The 21,122-nt window shown below is 42.9% G+C and overlaps 1 protein-coding gene across 2 annotated transcripts in view; it reads left to right on the forward strand.

Moving 5' to 3' along the window:
* LOC115613913 (follicle-stimulating hormone receptor) overlaps positions 1 to 4,045 on the forward strand; it is a 103,442-nt gene extending 99,397 nt beyond the window's left edge. The window contains exons 10-11 of one of the 2 annotated variants that reach the window (XM_032920198.1): positions 250 to 937; positions 3,204 to 4,045. In XM_032920198.1, coding sequence (XP_032776089.1) covers positions 250 to 937; positions 3,204 to 3,362 — 847 coding nt within the window. In that variant the 3' untranslated portion in view covers positions 3,363 to 4,045. Of the gene's footprint in view, positions 1 to 249 lie in introns of both variants that reach the window. The other variant, XM_030499984.1, reaches the window with a different exon arrangement.
* Positions 4,046 to 21,122: the final 17,077 nt, after the last annotated feature.

Genomic DNA, 21,122 nt, shown 5'->3' on the forward strand with positions numbered 1-21,122 from the left:
GTATTAGTAAAGCAAATGTTAGGCTTTCTTTTCCCTTATGTTTTTTGATGTTTCCAAACCATTTACACTTCCATGTAATATTTTATAAATAGGGCTCAGCCAGACTGATCGGATTTCAAGCTCCAGGGTAGTCTATATAATCAGCTAACCAGAAAAACTGAGCTGTTAGTGGAAACTGGATGATTTTGTGTTTGTTGTATGTTTTGTGCTGTCTCTTAGTTTCCAACTCTACTCTTCTTACAATTTCAGCACTGAATTACATCCAATATGTAGCGTATCATCTCAGGACAAGCAAGACCGTGATGAGCAGCCTGGCAATAAGATACATAGACGATCTGCAGCTGAAGATGATATTTCCAGCTACGGCATAGGATTAGACCCAGCAGAGAATGAATTTGACTATGGTTTGTGCAATAAGGTAGTTAATGTAGCTTGCTCACCTAAACCTGATGCTTTCAATCCATGTGAAGATATCATGGGCTACAACACTCTGAGAGTCCTGATATGGTTTATCAGCATTTTAGCTATCACTGGGAACATTGTTGTCCTCATTATTTTAATAAGCAGTCAATACAAACTCACCGTACCTCGCTTTCTAATGTGCAATCTTGCATTTGCAGACCTCTGCACAGGTATCTACCTGTTATTTATTGCATCTGTAGATATCCAGACCAAAAGCCAGTACTACAACTATGCCATAGACTGGCAAACTGGGGCAGGATGCAATGCTGCAGGATTTTTTACAGTGTTTGCAAGTGAACTCTCAGTCTACACACTGACTGTGATAACTCTGGAAAGGTGGCACACCATCACCTACGCCATGCAGCTGCACCGCAAGGTTCGACTTCGTCATGCTGTGATTGTAATGATTTTTGGCTGGATGTTTGCTTTCACAGTGGCACTTCTTCCCATAGTTGGAGTCAGCAGCTACATGAAGGTCAGCATCTGTTTGCCCATGGATATAGAAACATTGTTTTCTCAGGCTTACGTTGTATTTCTTTTAGTGTTAAATGTACTTGCATTTATGATTATATGTGCCTGCTATATCTGCATCTACTTTACTGTGAGAAACCCTAATGTGGTCTCTTCAAACAGTGACACCAAGATTGCCAAGCGCATGGCCATACTGATCTTCACGGATTTCCTCTGCATGGCACCAATATCTTTCTTTGCAATATCAGCCTCACTCAAGGTTCCTCTCATCACAGTCTCCAAATCCAAGATCCTTCTGGTTTTGTTTTACCCCATCAATTCCTGTGCAAACCCTTTCCTCTATGCCATTTTCACAAAGACCTTCCGCAGGGATTTCTTTATTTTATTGAGCAGGTTTGGTTGCTGTGAAATGCAAGCCCAGATTTACAGAACAGAGACAACCTCATCTGCTCATAATTTCCATACAAGAAATGGCCATTGCCCTCCTGCATCAAAAAGCAGTGATGGAACTACTTATTCATTGGTTCCTCTGAATCACTTGAAATGCTTGCATGAATTCGTGTCTGAGGCAGTGTGATAATCAGTTTCAACTGTGAATTTGAATAATAGCATTGTGAATATATCAAATTCATAGTGAATTTGAATATGACTTTAGCATAGCTTCTAAACTTCTTATTAATGAGAACAAGAATAATTTATTTCTACTTTCCTAGTTTAGTGACAGCTCAATGAACAACCTACCACCACATCACTTTCAACATCTTGAACAACGAACAAAACTTCAGTAGGTCCTGAAGTGTTCTTGTAGAATTGTTTCACAAAATGAGATTATAAACTGGTGTCTCCCACCATATAGGCAGAGACAACCCTTAACTCTAGGAAGATGTTAGCTGCTCAGTGAGAATTAAGTAGTGGTTATATACAGAGAAAGATAAAAATACGTAGAACTACGGGTTTTTTGCCTGTGAAGCATGTTTTAACAATGACATAGAATTGGCTCTTTTTATTTAATCATATCTCCTGGGGTTACAGGAGACAGAAGGCCAACTGAATGGCCTCCTTCAGCACAGACTTAGTACAAATGAGAATAGTGTGTGGTTTGTGTTAATTTCTCTTGACCACAGCAGAGAGGCAGGAGGCATCTATCTCCAGCTGATGTTTGCTGTTCCACGTGCATGGACCTGCCTTCCTCTGCATGGAAGTGTCATTTTGGGTAGGATTTGTGTTGCTGTAGCTTGGCAGGCTCAGAGAACCAAATTTCATCTGAGTTTGGAACAAGGATTTTCGGGTTGGGTTTGTTTTCAACAACGTGAGACAGAGCAAGAACAAGAGCAGGGGAAAACCTTCATATTAAGGGGATGTTTTCTCCACTTGGTCTCTCAAAGTTGGGTCGAAATCACTTTTGTGTGGCTGAGCCCCTTGGGTATGCAGGATGGGCCAATGGGCAGTTCTAATGTGATACCTGAGGCAGATTTGCCATACAGCAGTATTGGTGCATTACATTATCTGGGCTATGTAAATGATGACAGATCTAGATATGGCTTTTGAAAACCTGAATGAAAATTTTTGTGAAATCCTAAAAGTTCTCTTTCCCTTCTAAAAAAGAAAAACCAAAAAAACCCCCACCATTTGCACATTCAGAGGATGGTCCAGATTGAAAGACCTGAGAGAAACCATACACTGCATATGCTGAAATAACAAAAATTCCTCTTAATCAAGCTTTCCTGGTTGTATAAGGCTTTTGAATAACATCTGAATGAACATACAGACTTCTTTCTTACATGATTTGAATATCAACTTTTTTGACGGTTAAGCATTCCAAATCACACCAAAGCTTGAGGGTTGGGTAGGGTTTTCTCATGCTGATGATTGTGTGACTATGTGTGGGTATATGGGCATAAAGAAAAAAAACAGGACAGGAGTCTGGGCTTCATTCCCACCTCACAAACAATTCAAGGTTTTGCCCCATGAGAGTATAAATCTGTGGAGTCTTCATGGTTAAATGCGATTTGCTTTGAATATTTCCTGCCTACAGGGCCTAAAATTTCAGTAGCAATTCTTGCTGTTTCTATCCATAATTTCCCCTATCATCATCAGTTTGACATTTCAGCATCTCACCTGATGTGAATAACTACAGGAGATGATTATTCGTTCAGTCCTAGCCAGGGAAGGAAGTATCAGCTCCCTAGTGCATAAAACAGGGGAGATCAAAGATAATGTGTTTTAGAGAGGGAAATTTCATTACTCAACACAAGTAACACTCCCTCCAGGATCCAGAAGAAGGAAGAATGAAAACAGGAAAGACAGTTCATCTCTGGGAAGCTCTTCTGACTACTCAGAGGTATCATTTCTTCACAAGTACTTTATGTCATATACAGTGTACTGGTGTGCAGCCATTAAAACCCTTCCCAATAGTAGTGTCTGAATGATGATATTCCAAAATGACAAATAGTCTTGTCGTATTAAAAAAAGACTCTTGAATCTATTTTTGGGCCAAAATCGAGGGGTGTTCTTTGCTAAATACTAGCCTATTTTTGTTGATAAATAAGGCAAATTCTTGTAGTGTGTCACACTTTTTTGCCTGGGCCCTGACCATTTGCAAAGGCAGTAGGATGAGACCTGGCAGTTCAGGAAAGCACAGGCATAGTCCAGAAGCCTGTCGTGTAAATTCTCCCACAGCTACATCAGTCTGGCACGTAAGCTTGGTACAGCTCATCTACTTCATGCAAAACCATTGTCCAGAATCTGGACATGGTTGAATATGCTTTACGAATAAACACCCCTGAACAGAGACCATGCAGGGTTATGGCTTATAGCCAGAGTGAGAGCAGAACTCTTCCTCCAGAGGAGACAAGGGATCATACTCCAAGAGAAAGTAGAACCTGCGAAATGGGACACCTTGCCTCATCCCTAGCTGAAAGACAGCACAGAAATGCTTGAGGCATATGTCATCTTGCCCTGAGCTCTGATGGTAGCTCAAGCTGTGACACCAGCTCCAAAGCTGGGAGGACACTGACCATACGGTTGTCAAGATCATAGGCTCATAGAATCAACCAGATTGGAAAAGAACTTTAAAATTATCAAGAAGTCCAACCAGTTCCCCCAGCACTGCCAAGGCTAACCCGTGTCACTGAGGGCCTCGTCTATACAGTGTTTGAACACTTCCAGGGATGGTGATTCCACCACCAAGATAAAAACAACCTTCTTCTAGTCCTCAGATTTCCTTGGCTTTCACTACTCTTTGGATTTTAATTTGAAGCATCTTCCAAATTGTGAGGGGTAGTGTAGGACCTGTCTCTTGCCCTGTGCAAGATATTGGTCTACTGATATAGCAATTTTTTTAAAGCAGTGGGTTTTTTTCTTTGAAGAAAGCAGTGTAAAGGGGAAAAAAAAAGCAAGATAGATACATTTTATTCATGCCTGTAATGTAAAGAAAGCCTGCTGGTCTGGTGTGGATTTTCTCAGCTCTGAACAACATGTTTATGTGTGTTATCTTTCAACTATTTTACATTTCCCTTTCTGAAATCTCTTTTAATAAAACCAATATTAAAACAAAGTGCCTTGAGAACAAGTGTATGGCCAGAGATATGCTGACAAAGTATGCAATAAATGTTACTGCTTATCTGGAGAGCTCCATTTATGTGGCACAGCCTCCACAGTCAGGTCACTGTGACGTACGGATGAAACGCGAATGGTGAGACTCTGCAAAGAAAATTCTCCTGTAGCCTCCTGGAGAGTTAACAAAGCACAGAAAGGGATGTTTGAAACCTCTTAAACAGGTAACTTAACTTACTTACTTACTTAGCAACACTGACCTGTCTTTGTTTTAACCAATATCATCTCTTCCATTACGCACATTTCTTATGAAATAAGATACAAATCATTGACAGAACTTTGATAGGTGTTATTCTCCTTTCTTAACATGTATAAATGGCTCTATTTATGTGAGGCACTCTCATTTTCTTTCCCTCTTTTTTCTAGACAGGGCTTGGAGCTCTGTTTTTTTGAGTCTTCTCTTCAGACAAATAAGTGTGTGTCTGTGTGTGCACATTGTGTATAGGAGAGACAGGCCATCCATAACAAGGAAACAGAGTCCAAGCCTAGCTCTGGCTCATGGTAAAAAAACTTGGAGTTGTTCTAACTTGGAGCCCATTGCTAGCTTGCTTCAAAGAGCACCTGATTGGTAGTCAACAACACTGTAATACCTAACACAGAATCACGGAATCACAGAATGGTTTGGGTTGGAAAGAAACTTAAGATCATCTAGTTCCAACCTCCCTGCCATGGGCAGGGACACCTTCCACTAGACCAGGTTGCTCAGTTGTCCAGCCTGGCCTTGAAATACCCTCTGGTTTTCCTGCCTACGCTTATATGGCCCTTGTATTTCAGTCTCCACAAAGCCCCAGAAAGTGCCCAGTTAAAGAGCTATGACTGTCTTTGCCCTTATGGTACTAATATCAGAATGATGTAAAGAGACCGTGCTGGCAGTGAGGATACCATAAACTGCTTTTAAAATACCATAAACAACTACTTCATCTGCTTGACAGCAGCATCATTCCTTCAGCCATGTACCTGGTAGGGAACCCATACCTGACATCCCTGAGAAACACATATCTGGTGGTGTGGTAGGAAGTGACAAATGGGGCCGCTTTGGCTTGCCGGACTAAAAGCCATATCACAAAAATTGCCACCACAGGTAAAGGTAATAGGAGCAGCTGGTCAAAGGCATCAACGGAACAAAAACTTGACCCAGTAGAGAAAAAGTAACCATGAGTCATTTTCTTTACAACGTTGCTCTGGGGGTTGCAGACATAGGCCAAGCAGTGTTTGCTCATTAGAAGGCAGGTCTACATTTGAGCTTGTTAAGAATTCAAGATGAGGCTTTGCATCCCATTTAGCAAGTCTTCGAATCATTTGACCACATTTCTTTCCTGTAGATTCCCTCCCAATCATTCCACTGAGGACACAGCAGATAATCTTACATATAATTTAGGCACCTTTGTTGTTAAGAAGAGTTAATAATGCGAAATGATTTATCCTCAAGGAATAATTTAACCATCCTTTCCTCTCCCTGAATGAAAGAACAGAAAAGAAAGGTGGGTCTGGTTAAATGGTCAAGTAAGCACATACAAACCTCCTTATAGATTCGCATCTTTAATATGGGCGGAGTGTAATCTCTCATTGTGTATGCAGATGTGAATTACCCATACACACGCTTCTCCACAGTGAGTTTTTGGTCTAAGTACTTGGTTACAAGCATATATTAGAAAATCTGAGCCTTGTTGCTTTAAAATATTCAAGCACAGGAGTAGGATTTTATAGCTGTCATCTGGATAATTAAACTCTTCATTAACACTTGTTCTCAAACCAGTAGGTGACCTTTAATTAAAGATGAAAGTACTCAGGGATGGATTTCAAGCATTAAGAAGCTGCAGAGGACCCTTTGCCCCTCAACCCCCCCCACGTCCATTGAATACCATTTGTAAAGCATTGGTTTTCCAAGAGAAATTGTGCTGGGTGAAACAAGAATATGTTTCCAGGTACATGGAAGCATTCCAAATGAGTGCTTCACTTACCCTTGTTGTAACTAAAATGCTGCATTTTCTTTTTTCTCTCTCGTGCAGATTTTGTCGTGTTACCTGGATCTTTTTTACGCCAACCTGGACACTGGCACAAAGCTGTACCCACACTAAAATAGAACAGGAACAATAGTAAGATCACAATGAGAGCAGTGCACAGATGGGAACATGCTGTATTTATGAGTAGGTGGAAGATTGCAGGGCAGGAGTGAGCAGTGTGTGCTTTTTTGTTGAGTCATCCAAATATGCAGTGCTAAAATGCTGCATTAAAGGGGCTATTCTGGCTGCAAGCGTTCAAGGCCAGGGGCTTGGAGCAACCTGTTCTAGTGGAAGGTGTCCCTGCCCATCGCAGGGCGTTGGAACTAGATGAGCTTTAAGGTGTCTTACACTAAACATTCTATGATTCTATAGTTCCCAGGTAACAAGCAATAGACATTTGCATGGGAAAATCCTATGGAGAAATAAAAGGAAGTTCAAGTCATGAGGTTTTATTTCATTGTTAAAGAACTGTGTTAAAGAAAAAAAGCAAGAGTGATATAAATAGCACGTATATGCTGTCTCCAGAGAAGGGGCCATCCAGGAGCCATACTGCACCACCACCAGTCACCTCTGCATTGCAATTCTGTGTATTGCTTGTGAGCTACAAATGCCAAATTAGCTTTAAATGCTCTCAGTTTCTTCTTTTCCTGCCTATGCTCTCTGGACAAGCATGTGCCCCTTGGATGTCTGTACACTTGCCTCCTCATTGCCTGAGCTTTACCCAAGTTTGGTCCTTTCCATGACAATGGTTCATGCTGCCTGTGCTTAGAAGTGCTCTGCTTTTACCTGCCATCAGGTATGAACAGAATCCATATCCCTTAGAAATACTCCTTTTCAGAAATCAGCAGCTGGAAGGTCAGAATCTGCTCATTGCTCTCTGTGTGCTGGGGTGCACATGTCTTCTTACACTGCCTTCCAGTTTATCTCCCATCTTGGTTGGTTGAGTGACTGTTGTGAGGATAACTAACCCTTTCCCAAGTTAGTTTAAAACATTCTGCTTTGAAATAGTGACTCTTTGAGCTGGGTGATTTCAATAAATCAGGGTGAAACAAATAGACCCCTCACCTGACTCTGCCTCTCCACATTCCCCGGACTTTGCTGGGGGAAAAATACCTTATTCTTACATAGGTGATTCTGAGTTTTCCTTCCCCACGTTGCCAGCTGCATCTTTGCCTTGTCCCACAGATGTCATAAAGCATCCCTAAGTGCTCTGGGGGAGGGAGGAAACACAATCTGGATAAAGTGGGGCCGTCAAAAGTTAGAAAAGCACAGCAAAATTAGGGCAGCCTTTAAATGACCCCCACAAGCTCCTGGACCCTTACCAAGGATTCTATGATTCACTCTACTGTGAGGTCTCTGCTGATGTCTACATGGCATGAGGCAGGGCCAAGATACCAAGTTAGCAAGGACACCAGTATTTTTCCATTGCTCTACCTGGGCTACTGTGTTACTGGGCTACAGAAACACTGTTCCTTAGCAGAGCTAACTTGTCTGGACTAGGCAAAAATTGGGTTGAACTACACTTTTATTATAGAGGTGGCATATCCATGGCAGTGCTTTTTCCACCACAGTAAATTAACCAAGGTTTGGCTTTTTTTCCCCAGCAACTTCCACTTCTGCTACCCAACGTTACCTTTCTCCTGGACTACTTGTTCTCTGTTCCTCCACCGACCGCCGCTGCCCACACCACCACTATTAGTATCAGTTTTCCTTCCTCCCGTGGATGGTGGCATCTTTTTACCTGACTCCACCGGAGTCACAACTGACTCATCAGTCACTGAAAAAGCTTTCAAGATGTCAGTATTCTATTTTTTAACATAAAGATGCTGTTTACCTCATTGCAACACTCTGCCTACAGAATATTTTTCCACTTATTTAACACCATTGTATCTAGTGCTCAGCTTCAGTGCCTGTCCTACTGCATACTGGTAACGAAGGCATCAGCTCATTAGTGTCTTAGGTCCTGATTTCGCTGTCCCTCATGCTAACCAGACAAGCTGCTTCATTCTCAGATCCTCAAAAGAGACCTCCCATTTTGACTGCCCTATTGTAGGTGCTAGTCCTGTTTGGATGTTTATCAGTGTCAGCAGAAAAGATCTGCTTTTGTCTATGAGGAGGATCGTCTGTGGAAGTCTCATGAAATTAGGGAGGAAACAGGCAACCTGCACTCAAAACAGCCTCATCATTGCTCGAAGACCTCAAAGGGCACTTGTATGGCAGCCAAATCACAACATACGTAATCGCAATTTGGCCTCTCTCCTTGTGGCTGTAGGTAAACCTCCATGTATCACATAGCATCATGGGGCAGCATCACCTTCATTGCTAATCTTCTCAAGCAATCATCTTTATCGCTAAGAACTCAAGGTGCTGGAGCTGCAGTCTGTAAAGCATTTGTCACCACAAGCTAAAAAAAGGTCACTAAGAGTTAACTAGGCAGGTAATCAGGCAATTAATTATGCAACTAATTAGATCTGACCTAATCCCTGGAAAACAGCCTTATAGGAATCCTTTACTTTGATTCCTCTTTAGGAATAATTCATTATCAAATACACTTACTTTCTCTCAGTGAAGGTCCCGGGTGAGTCACAGCCCAAGTGGCTTCTGGTTACTTCTTTCATAATTAAAGATCCTGTGTTGCCTTTTCAAAAGGTGAGAGACACCACCAGTGCTCGCTCTGGCATCCTCTTGCCTGGCAGACACAGATGGTGATGCCTGAGGCTGTGAGTGAGCTGAGGCTCTTTGCATAATGCACACTTCCTTTGCTCATCCAGTTACTGCAAGCTCCACACTTCCTTCACTCCTGCAAAGCTCCATTTAACAGCTGCAGGTAGACAGTAGAGAAGAACATGGGCAGGTATCTTCAGAGGAACCTAGTGAATTAGGTACCCAGGATTCATGGACATGCACAGGGAGACCACCTTTGAAGGCTTGAGATTTTAGCATCCCTTTAGTCTCAGAAAACTGTTCAGGGGAAGGAGTTACGGGTTTGTGTGAGGCAATATCATCACATGCCCTATTTTAATTAATACTTAGCAAAGGCCAGTCCCCAGCAATGCCCCCTTACCCCTCTCAACTGACTATAAGAATAAAAGGGCTTTTGAGGTGTAAGCCTGGAGAAGTGCTTGCTGCTAGCAGTGTGAGGAGAATTACAAATCAGGGAGGGGGGATAGTGTCCAGGAAAACAAGATGCACTTACCAGGAGCTTTTGCCATATGAAAGAAATAGAATGATATTCTCAAGGCTGCACACAGAAACCAGATGGTATTGGGGCAAAACCTTCCATGTCCTGAGTTCTTCAGTCAGCCAAGAGAAGGTATCATCTGTCTGAGGAGAGAATCCTAGCGGGGCTTTCAAAGGATTTATCCCTTTCTTAATGTTGGCAAGCTGGAGAAATAGTGTTAAGGAAGGAAGGAAGGAGGGGGAAGAGAGGGAGAATGAAATTTCTCTTACTTAAACTATACAAATAATTTTTATGAGGGGAGTGAAAAGATTTGCACTGAGGGGGCTCATAAAGAAACCCAGTATTTAATTTTTCTAAGCTGGGCCTCCTGCAAGCAATGCTATGCACCAAGTCTAATATTCATCCCTGCTCAAAGAACCATCACAAGGACTATTTCCGCAATAAGTGACCTTTAAAGTGGGGCTGACATGATGTACATGTTTTGTGCTGGCCTTCTGCACTGCAGTGGATTGCATGTTGGGCAGGGAATGCTTGTCTTTCACCTACAAAAATTACCCAAGCCTGCCCCATTGCCTACAGCCCCTCATAACACACATTTGTTTATGTGCCCTTTTGGCTCTGAGGATCTGCGTCACAAAATAGCACCAGAGCTGCATGCCGTTTTAAAGAATAAATGCTGGTAAAACTCCTCCCTGAAAGTTAGGTGGCTCCTGCCTATTACCTGGGACTGGGACAGGCTGTTTTGAGTTGAAAGTCCCAAAAAGGAGGCTAACAGGCTACAGGAGCAGCTGAGCTCCTGTCTGCTCTAGCTACATGGAAAAAAACAGAGGGAAGAGAGCCTGGGCAAAGGGAAGGGTTGGGGCTGGGTGTCTCAGCCTGTCTCCAGAGCAGAGCTGCTCCAGCCCTTGGAGCATCGTTGTGGCCTCCTCTGGACTCACTCCAACAGCTCCACATCCCTCCACGCCCCAGAGCTGGACACAGGACTGCGGGGGGGGGGGGTCTCACCAAACCAGAGCAGAGGGAGAGAATCCCCTCCCTCAGCCTGCTGTTCATGCTCTGGGGATGCAGCCCAGAGCACCTCCTGCGTTTATCTCCACATTTTCCTTCAGTTTTCATGAAACCAATCCCTTTCTAACCAAGTCCTTCCTACCACCAGAAAGCCTGTCTGCACTGAGCATCCCATTTGCCACTCTCACAGTCTTCCCCTGCCTGCGAGGGGGTCTCCACTAGCAGCAGAGTAAACACTCCTCCTACCTCATGTCTGCACAGCAACAGGGATGCCAGGACCCCATCCTTCTCCCTGGGAATGTCAAATTCAACAATCAAGGCAGTGTTTGCAGACTGACTCGAGCCTCTTCTTCACTCTGTGGCTGTCATTGGAGCTGCACAGCCTGACAGAATCACACATGTATATGCAAGGCGTCCTTTCCCCCACCAGCATGTGGGCACTGCAAAACAAGAGCAAGCCCTCAGTGCTTTTGCAGAACTGCTTTTGATCATGCGCCACATCAGAGAAAAGCACATGAAATAATTGAGCATATATTGTCCCAGCTACTGTGCAGGCATTAAAGCAAAGCAGTGGGGGCTGCATGGAGGAAAGCAGACAGTGGGCTGGGGAGTCACAGAATCTCAGAATCATTAGAGTTGGAAGGGATCTCTGGAGATCATCTGGGCCAACCCCCCTGCCAAGGCAGGGCCACCAGAGCAGGGTACACAGGGATGCATCCAGGCAGGTTTTGAATGTCTCCAAAGAGATTCCACAACCCCCCTAGGCAGACCGTTCCAGTGCTCTGTCACCCTCGATGTAAAGAAGTTCTTCCTCATGTTGAGGTGAAATTTCTTGTGTTTTAGCTTATGGCCATTGCTCCTCGTCCTGTCACTGGGCACCACTGAAAAGAGTCCAGCACCATCCTCCTGGCACCTACCTTTGAGATACTGAGTATTGAGTTCCTGCCCTCCCCTTGCTTTCACACGGGTCCTTCATTCTAGCGCAGAAGCTTTTCAGGCAAGTATGCACGATGATCAAGGGAGCAAGAATGGAGCTGGGGAAATAAAGATGCTGTGCTTTGCTACATTATTTCAAATAGTTGTTAAAAGCTAGGACACAAAAATAAGATGATGCTAGAACACCACTGGCTACACAACATGATCTGCAGGCTTTGTGGGAGCAAGCTGAGCCTGACAGCTGTTCAAGGGCTGGCCCTAGCTTTCTAGGGGTCGAACAGCCTCAGCTTCTCCCCTAAGCCTACATATTCTCTATATTTACCATTTTACAAGCTAAACTATCCACTTGTTCAGAGCAGGGGAAAGCACCCAGCCCAGCCAGTTACGAGGATCAGGCACTTGCAGTGCCCATGGCTCTGCCATGGTTACAGTTCCTTCTTGTAGTGTCTCCTTCCTTATTCCCCAAGCTGTACCATGTTTCTTTTCTGTAATCCGCTTCAATGTTTTCCTCCAACACCTCTCAGAGCAGGTTCTTTTTGATAAAGTGCTGTTCTGTGTCTGCCCTTTACCTCCCTGTTACATTTCTCTGACCCAACCTAGGTGTTTCACTTCTCGTGGGAATATCCTGCACTCCTCAAGTACACAAAGAGCTTAGAGGGGAGATTTGAGGGGCTCAAGGCAGGAAGCCTGAGCTTGGTCAGGAGGGTGAGGGGTGGGAAATTTTTTGAGAGATTTAGAAGAAGAAATGGAAGGAGAAGCCTTGGCCAAGCCCAAAAGATCCCTGAGAGCAAACCTGGGGTGAACCTTTGCAACCAAAGACTAAGCCCTTCATAAGAGCTAAGTTTAGATAGAGATAGAAAGGTAGAGATGTTAGCAATTATGAGAACTGACTGTCACGTTATTTACAGGACATTGGCTGGCATTTAATAAGAGCAATACAGAGTAAAGCAAGCTGCTGTGCTTTAAAAGCCCTGCCAGAAAACAAAACCACCGCTAAGCAGCTTCCAGCCACAGAGTCAGGCTGATGGATGCATACGCCCCATGCTCTGCAGGCAGCATAGCCAAGCTTCCAGCACCGAGCAGCAGCTCCAGAAAGCAGAAATGCCAATTGCTGGTAATTGCCATGAACATGCGTTTTGCCCTCTTCACATTCCCTAGCTCTTTGCACGTTTTCTCTCCACCCGGTTAGTCCTGCAAGCAGAGAGGAAGGCCGCAGCATCTGCAGGTGGGGATCTGTTGGTGGGCTGTCCCTGCTGCTTGCTGGCTCTTGCCAGTGGGGTTTGGTGAAGCCACAGGACAGGGCAAGCTTGCCCATAGACATGCTGTTTCCAGCCCATGTCTTGTGCACCTCAGGCTTACACAGAGGTGGAATGGGGAACTCTCCACTGTGATGCACCTCCTTCATCCTTGGGAAATGTCCCAAAATGCCCTACAGAGGGCACGAACCACAGGGGACAGCAGCTCCCCCCTGCTGCAGCTTCTGGCTCAGGAGCCAAAGGCAAGAGGAATGAGCCATGTGAGATAAGGCATCGCAGGGAGCCAGGTCCACGATGCTCAGCTCTGCCTCAGCTCACAGCACGCTTTGGGGGGAGGTTTTGCCTGGATCAGGTATCGCTCCCAGATGGCAAACAGCAGGCAAAGCAGCCTCCAGCAAGGCACTGTCTCTTGGCTGCTTCCCCCATCCAAGGTCAGCCCAGTGCCAGGGAGTTTCCTCCTCAGCGCTGCTGTGCCTGGAAAATGAGTTACTCTGGGACTGACATTGCAGCATGCTCCCACACACAGCTGCAGAGTGAGTTATCTAACTGCACAGATACTATTGAGCTACAGACTGCAATGCCTGTTTTCTTCCCGAAGTGAAAAAAGAAACATTACATCACGCCTATATCGGGAAACACTCCTTCCTTAAGGACAACAGCAGAAAGCTTATCTCAAAAAGCATGATTAAAATGCAATGGTGCTGGCAGGTAGAGGCCAGCTCCTTTCACCCCAGCACCTGTGACCTTGCCTGTGTTGTTCCTCTGCTACCCAACCATGGGACATAACTCATTAGAGAGGATGGGGTGTGTAAGGGAAGTTTTGTGGTCCCACCTGTGTAAAAGCACCAACGTGCCCAGCATCTCCTGGGGGTCTGAGCAGGAGGACAAAGGACTATGAGGCTCCCATTCAAGTTTGACATGGAAGGGTGAAAGGGGACCTCAGAGGATACTCACATGGCCCTGCCCCACAGATAGCCCTGCTAACTCATCAGAGGGACCTCGGCACAAGCAGGTGATATTGAATTTAACCCATCTGCAAGTGCTCAGCATCTGCCACCTCCTGCATGTTCACAGCATCTGAAACGTGCACAGGTAAGCAAATAGCTGTAACCGGGCTGAGTCAGATCACTGTGACTCAGGTTGTAGCTGCTCCTGTGCTATGTAAAAGATCCCTGGATTTCATTTCGACTGCCCATACAGTTGAAGCTGACAGGAATTAGGATGCATTTAATACCAGGTGAGAAGTTGGAGACAGTGCTGCTGCACACATGAGTGAACCCTTATAGGAGTCTGACAGAAGAGATTCACTTACCACAAAAAGGCAGGCATTCATCTTGATATATCTTCTGTCACATACTGCTGCAAATATGTCATTTTGATGCTCTTTCTCCTCCCTCTCAAAGAAGCATTTCACCTGCTGGCAGAGGGGAATGCAGAAAAATAGATCAGTTTATTTCCAGCCCTGTAATAGATGCACATTCGCTTTGGGATTTCTGTCTGTGTGCACTAGTAAAGATTTACTCTATGCTTTCAAGGGTTTTTTAATGCGTTTCCAGGTTTTCCATTTATTAGACAAAAGACTAATTATATCAATAAAAAGAAAATGTGCTCTGGGAGTCAAGCCTGCTAAAGTGAGTTTCCAACTCCTGTATAGGGGCCACATGCTCAGGAGGAAGATCCCCAGAGTTGCTTTGGGAAGACCAAGGAAATGAGTATTTTCCATGTCCTTGGACAAAAGTTGATGTGCAGGTTCCACATTTTTAATACAGACAGTTTGAAAAGGGCTGCAGTGAGATGGTACTCGCTGTAGATTTACTCTTCATGGATTTAGTGATATCAGATACTGGTGATTACACTGAGAAACTGGTATTAAATCATCTTTAATAAGAAAACCTATATTGAAATCTTCTGAATTTCCAGCTATTTACTAATTACCACTAGTAAAATACCAGGAATTTAAGTGTCATACATTGACCTAACATGTTCATTCTTTACTCATGGATGATAATGATACAGGAGATGCTTTCTTTTAAAAATTTGAGAAAAGTCTGCAAATTAAAACAGCAGCAGCAAAACCCCCACAAAACAAAACTTTAAACATCACCATGTTCCCAGAACTATTCTTGGAAAGGTTGTCATATTAGTGTGAAATCTCAGGGAGGGAATGTATGCAAGCATTCTGCTCAGCATGAACTCCGAACACCCACCGCACTGCTAGATTAAACGTAATAATATGTTCCCAAAGGGAGATACACTGCGAAGCAAATTACACAACCCTTCAGTGTGTTGTGTTTTGACACCCAGAAGGGAAAGGTGCCAGGGAAAGGGTTGGGGTTTCTTTTCCACAACCACACCAGATCCACAGTAATGAACCATGAGGTCTAAGAAAACCACACAGCCAGGCTGCTGCAGTAGCAAAGTATGACCACAGGAGGGAGAAGTCAGTCTCTGAGGAAGAAGGAACTCTCTATGAGTTGGTTGCTCCCATCCGAACTGCTGCTATCATCTCCAGGACCATAAAGGTAGAGGCTTTGCCCTGGGAAATACTTATTTCTTCTTAGAAGCAGTGTTATTGAGTATACACGTTTGCTGAGGAATTAACTTATGGTTTTGTTTAATAGGAAAATCTGCATGCAAAATGGAACTACTGCAGTTTGCTGCCTTTCCTACAGTGGACTGGAAACCCATTCCAATGGGATTGCCTGAATTTCGTTAAATAATGAGCAAAGGAATATCTGCAACATAAAGTGCGCTTTGTTCATGTGCTCTTAGCATATATGGATTTATTCCTTAGTATTTCCTTGCTGTCACTGATCTTGTAAATTAATGAAGTCTTGAAAATAGAGAACATCCTACCTCACACCCTCCATCACTAAAGCTTTCACAGGGTCACAGGCAAAAATCAGTCTGCTTTTTTTCAATATTGCTACACATTACATTATTGCTTTCCTTCTAGAATCCAAAGTGACTGGCCTGTCTCTATTGGAACAGATGCTCTATGGCACCAGACCTTGTATTAATTAAATATCTCCCTCCAATTAATCAGTGTGCCCTTCCATGTAGGCAGGTTGGGGAATTGTGGTTTCCAGACCTGGGCAGCTTTCTACATTCAGCTCACTGGGGGTCTAAGAACCACAAGGAAATAAAGAATCTGGTGCATACCAAATGTCTGACAGGGACGGGCACCAAGACTATTTCTATCAGCTCTTGCATGCGAGCTCATACAAACGAAGGCCCAGAATCCTTGCCATGTGGCTTTTATAAATGATCTTGAAACAAATCAACGAGATTCTGATACCAGGAATTCGTGTTGCTCTGGAGGCAGTTAAATTCTTGCATTTGCAATTTCTGCTGAAGATCTGTGGTCTCTGATATATCTCAAAGAAAATCCTGCTGGAGCTAGTCAGGAACCAGAAACCAGTTGAGTATCACAGGACTTTTGACTATGACAGGAAGTCACTGGTGGGTAGAAGGGACTTACTGAATTTGATTATTTCTAGCTGCAACCATGAGAACAAAAGGTTTCAGCAATGTCTGTCTTTGCTTCACAAGAGAGAGAGAGAGAAAGAAGGAAAAAAGAAGACTGCTTAATTCGGAACTATTTTCAAACTGTGCCAAAAGGGTTCATTAATGTTGTTAACTGAGCCCAAGTCAGTGTAAAGAGGGATGCTTTAAGTGCGTGAATATATTCCACGCATCTGCATATGAGACCTGAGTGTTTGTGGTGACCACTCCCTTAGGACAGGCACTCACCTGAGCCAGAGCTTCATTAAGCTGCAAACCCTTCTTCCCAGAGGGTGCACATCTCATGGTCTCAAGCAGAGATGCTCTGCAGAGGTGCTCTGCCAGATCAGAGGCAAAGCCAGACACATTAATGATGTATTAGTGCACCAAAGACTGCTGCTCTAGGATTCAAAGCTGCACTCCAGTGGTGTAGTGTAAGCACAGGAGCCTTGCGCTGAATATTGAGGTTACATGAGGATTTTTCTTCTAAAAGCAAATCTCACTCTCAGTTTATTTTGCTTGTTTTCAGTGTTTTGTTGGATAGCTTGGGAAATAACAGATTTCCCCCTCTCCTCCCAATTTCATGATTGATCTGAAAACTTAAGAGAAATCTGATCAGAATGTTTACAATTTTACCTGAAAAATTACAAAGAAAAACTCTAGAGAATGTATATTCTGGATGAAGTAAAAAAATGTCATATTTGACCTAAAAATCAAATGCTTTGAACCTAGTTTTCTGTTATATAATGAGGTCTTACATTTTTTAATCAGTTTAAATCAATACAAAATTTGTATTAAGTTTAAATGAAAAATAACATGCCTTGTGGGCATTTTAAAAAGTAACATAAAAGATCAAAACAAAACCTTTCATTGCAAAAAAAAAATGTAATAAATTAAAACCATTTAATCAGTTTTAGTTCTTCAAAACATTTCAGTAAATTCATTGTCAGTGCATTTTTTTTTCTTCCTCAGCTGAGTTAATCACTAATTAATAGCAATGGGAAGTTTCTGGTGCCACAAAAAGGAGGAGGTAATAAAAATCACTGTGATCACTGTTGTAAGCATACAGCACAGCCACTGATAATTCTAATGGTCTCGAGAAAAAACACTAGTTAGCTCTGTCTTACAGCTGTCAAACATGGGCATGGAGTCTTGGAATCACTTGCTGTGTTCATGCAGGACATCTAAGGCTTATCAGGTAGCACAGCCCAGGAGGAGTGGAGCTATAGGGAGGGATGTGTGAAAACCAGAGGTCCATGATATTTGCGTGTGATTCACAACACCCACATGGATAAGTCCTTGCTATGTATTCATTTCTAGTCTGGTCCCATAGAGCTGAACTCACATTCACAGACAGAATGCATACAGTGCACGTCTCTAGTTTGCCCTGAAAAGCCCATGTGGTCCAAGACTTCTCCATAGTGGAAAGCAAAAGTAGAATGAGGAGGGATGGTCAGGAAACGCATGTCAATACACACTCTAGTTCTGCTCAAAAATGCTAATGCAGATACTACACTGCGTGCACTAAGAGAGCCCAGGTCTCTGAAATGCTAATTCTGGCCCCATTTATATCATCTTCTCACTTAGAACTTGCAAGAGATCTGTTATGAGATGGTTTGAGTGTTTCAGCAGTACCAGCCAAAAAATATACATTCCAGAAGCAGTCGCTGTCACAGTCAGTCAACAGTTACTATTCATTGCCAGAAGATGTGGGCTGCCCCAGTTCCATTTTTCAGACATACAGTTTTCGTGGTGACATCACCATTATTATGACTATTTATAAATGGATATGAAAGCACATACCAAGGAGAAAATAACTGTTTGGATTAATACTGATACAAAATCAAATAGGTATGATGAGTGAATCAAGAACAAATTCAGAATGGAAATTGAAAACTGGTTCTGATTAACAAAAAAAGGAATAAATATTGAAGAAGTCTACCTAGAATTGTAGAATCGTAGAATAGTTTGGGTTTAAAATTACATTAAGATCATCTAGTTCCAACCTTCCTGCCATGGACAGGGACACCTTCCACTAGACCACGTTGCTCCAAGCCCCGTCCAACTTGGCCTTGAACACTGCCAGGGATGGGGAAGCCACAGCTTCTCTGGGCAACCTGTGCCAGTCCCTCACTACTTTCATCACTCATCTGTGAAGATACATCTGTTTCCTTGCAGTCCCACCTTCCTTTATGGCAGCATTGATTCACTATACACTATTTCAGACTAAATAAGCAGTAAGGGTAAGAGGCTAAGGAGATTCTGGGACAATCACTCGTAGCTTCAAACTTGGCTCTGTGCCTGTGGTGAGTGGAGATGAAATCCAAGATCCAGCCAGTACTGACCTCTGGCCAAAACCAGAGCCCAACAGCAGATTTGTGTGAAGTGCAGGTTTTTTAATCCCTGGTTACACTTAGAGTTTATTCTTTGTGCACCACTACATGGCACATTTTGCCTGAAAGATACTTGTACATTTTGAAGGCAAAGCCAATGAGGAGTACTGACTATGACTAACATCACAGAGTTACGTTCCCCAAGCGAAAGGGACTTTCTCTTTACATTTCTCGCAGATTCTGCCAGTGGGGGATAATGTCAAAGCATCACTGAGCGCCTTGTGCACATGCATTATTCAAGACATGCACTTTTTTGTGATGACTTTTACATGGAGGAAGCAAGGACTGGTAAGAGGTACTATGTAAACAACATGCAGAAAAATCTTCAGTATGTACACAGTGATAATATTAGGCAATAAAGGTGCTACCAAAATTGATTGATATGCCTTAATAATGCCTTTCCACATTCCTAAGTGAGAAAGAACAAAATAGAACTGAGATTTTTCTGTGTTGGAGATGATATTTTGTGAGTTCATATTTCTTTTCAATCACTTTCTAGGAAAGGATTTTGTACCAAGAGTGTAATCTTCTCTTAAAGAACTCTCCTAGTGTTCTTCCCTTTATGAACTGACATTAACTGTTATTAAAATACATATTTATTTACACGGACTTGAAAACACTGTTGTTTCATTTGGCTTCTACAAGTATGGTAATAGTAAATGTATTGGGTCACTGCGCTCTTTGCATGGTATTATTTCTTTTTAGACTCTGTTTGCAAATATAGGAATAGAGTAAAATATAATTCAATACATAGCAAAACACATAGTACTTCAAAATAAAATCACTCTTTTCCAGCTGCCTTTTTTTCTTTTTAGTGAGTTTTTCCTAAGGGTTGATTTCAAAAAAGCTGGAGGGGTGTTTTGCAGTTTTTGCCATCCAGAGACTTTTATTGCAGGGATGGAGATTGTAAAGGTGGTTTGAGATTTCCAGGCTGAGCTCTTGTGTTCATACGAAAGAACCACTTTCCCATAATGGCAAAGTTAAATCTATACAGGAATATTAAAATTCTGGAGGAGGAAAAAGCCAATTAATGGGATTCTGTCAGCGTAAACAGCACTACAAATGAACTGCTTTGTCAGAAGAGCAACTTCACTGCTTAGACACCCTCAACTGCCCTTAGACCCAAGTCTTCAGCAAATTCCCACTGTTTTCCCAATTGAGCTCCCTCAATTCTTCAGGCTGAAGCCTCTGCTCATTTAAACCAGTGAGACATTCCTCACTTATAATATTTTTAAGGCCAGGAAGGCAATTCTGAGAGTGGTGTCTGCATGGCACAGGCAACCTCACCTACCATCATCTGCAGCAAACTTACAGCTTTGCTGCACTTGTGCTGAGTCCCCTGGAAAAGTAACTGAGCATGGTTAGAAGTCCAAGTGGAGTAGTGACCCTCAACATGACCATGTCTACATGGGTGATTATTTCTCTGTTTAAGAAAAAAGATAAATAAAGGGGGGAAAAAGCATGCATTTGTATATTCATAACCATCATGAGTATCTCTCCCATCTCTGTTCTTACTCTCTTCAGTTCTGTTGCATTACAGAGCTGGCTTTTACCAGCATCATCTTCTCCTCTAGATAGATATATACAGTGAAGAGCTCTCCTCTTTACCTTGGATAAACTAGGCACATCCTAATAAAAATAAAACTAAAAACAAAACAAAACACCTTTAATCTCTCTTTTAAGAAAAAGTAGTTGAAGCTCTTTGTACAGTAAACGATTGGATCCTTCTGATTAAAATCTCACTTGCACTGAAGGTTTACTATCTTCAGGGTATGTTTCCAGGCTTGCACATCATGTAGTCACTCTCTTTTCTGAACCCTAAACTGCTAAAGTGTTGAACCAGTCCTGGAATGAGTTCTGGTGGAGAACTGACAGACATACCCTCCTTTGGACAGCAGTTTTCCATTCACAGTTACATTTTGCAATTCAGTGGATTAACTGGCACATAATCCACCTAGTAAGGGCCCACCATGATATTGGGAGACTGCCAAAATTTGCAGCAAGAGGACAGGTTTCTATTGTTTTGCAGAAATCAAAATCTACAGAGTTGACATCATTAAACTGAGCAAACTGATTCATAAACCTACAGCAATACTTCTGCTATTATTTTTAATGAATTAAAAATTACTTATGGATCCTCTTCTATTTTTACCTGATGTCTCCTCCGGAGAGTTGCTAGATTAATTGGTCTGTAATTTGCTGGGTCATTCAATTTACCCTTTTAAGTTTTGGCATAATATTAGCTCTGGCATCCCTTCAGCCCTCATGCTCCAAGACTTGCTAGAAATCAGTG

Source organism: Strigops habroptila, chromosome 10 (genome assembly GCF_004027225.2).
Source record: "Strigops habroptila isolate Jane chromosome 10, bStrHab1.2.pri, whole genome shotgun sequence".
Lineage (NCBI taxonomy): Eukaryota > Metazoa > Chordata > Aves > Psittaciformes > Psittacidae > Strigops > Strigops habroptila.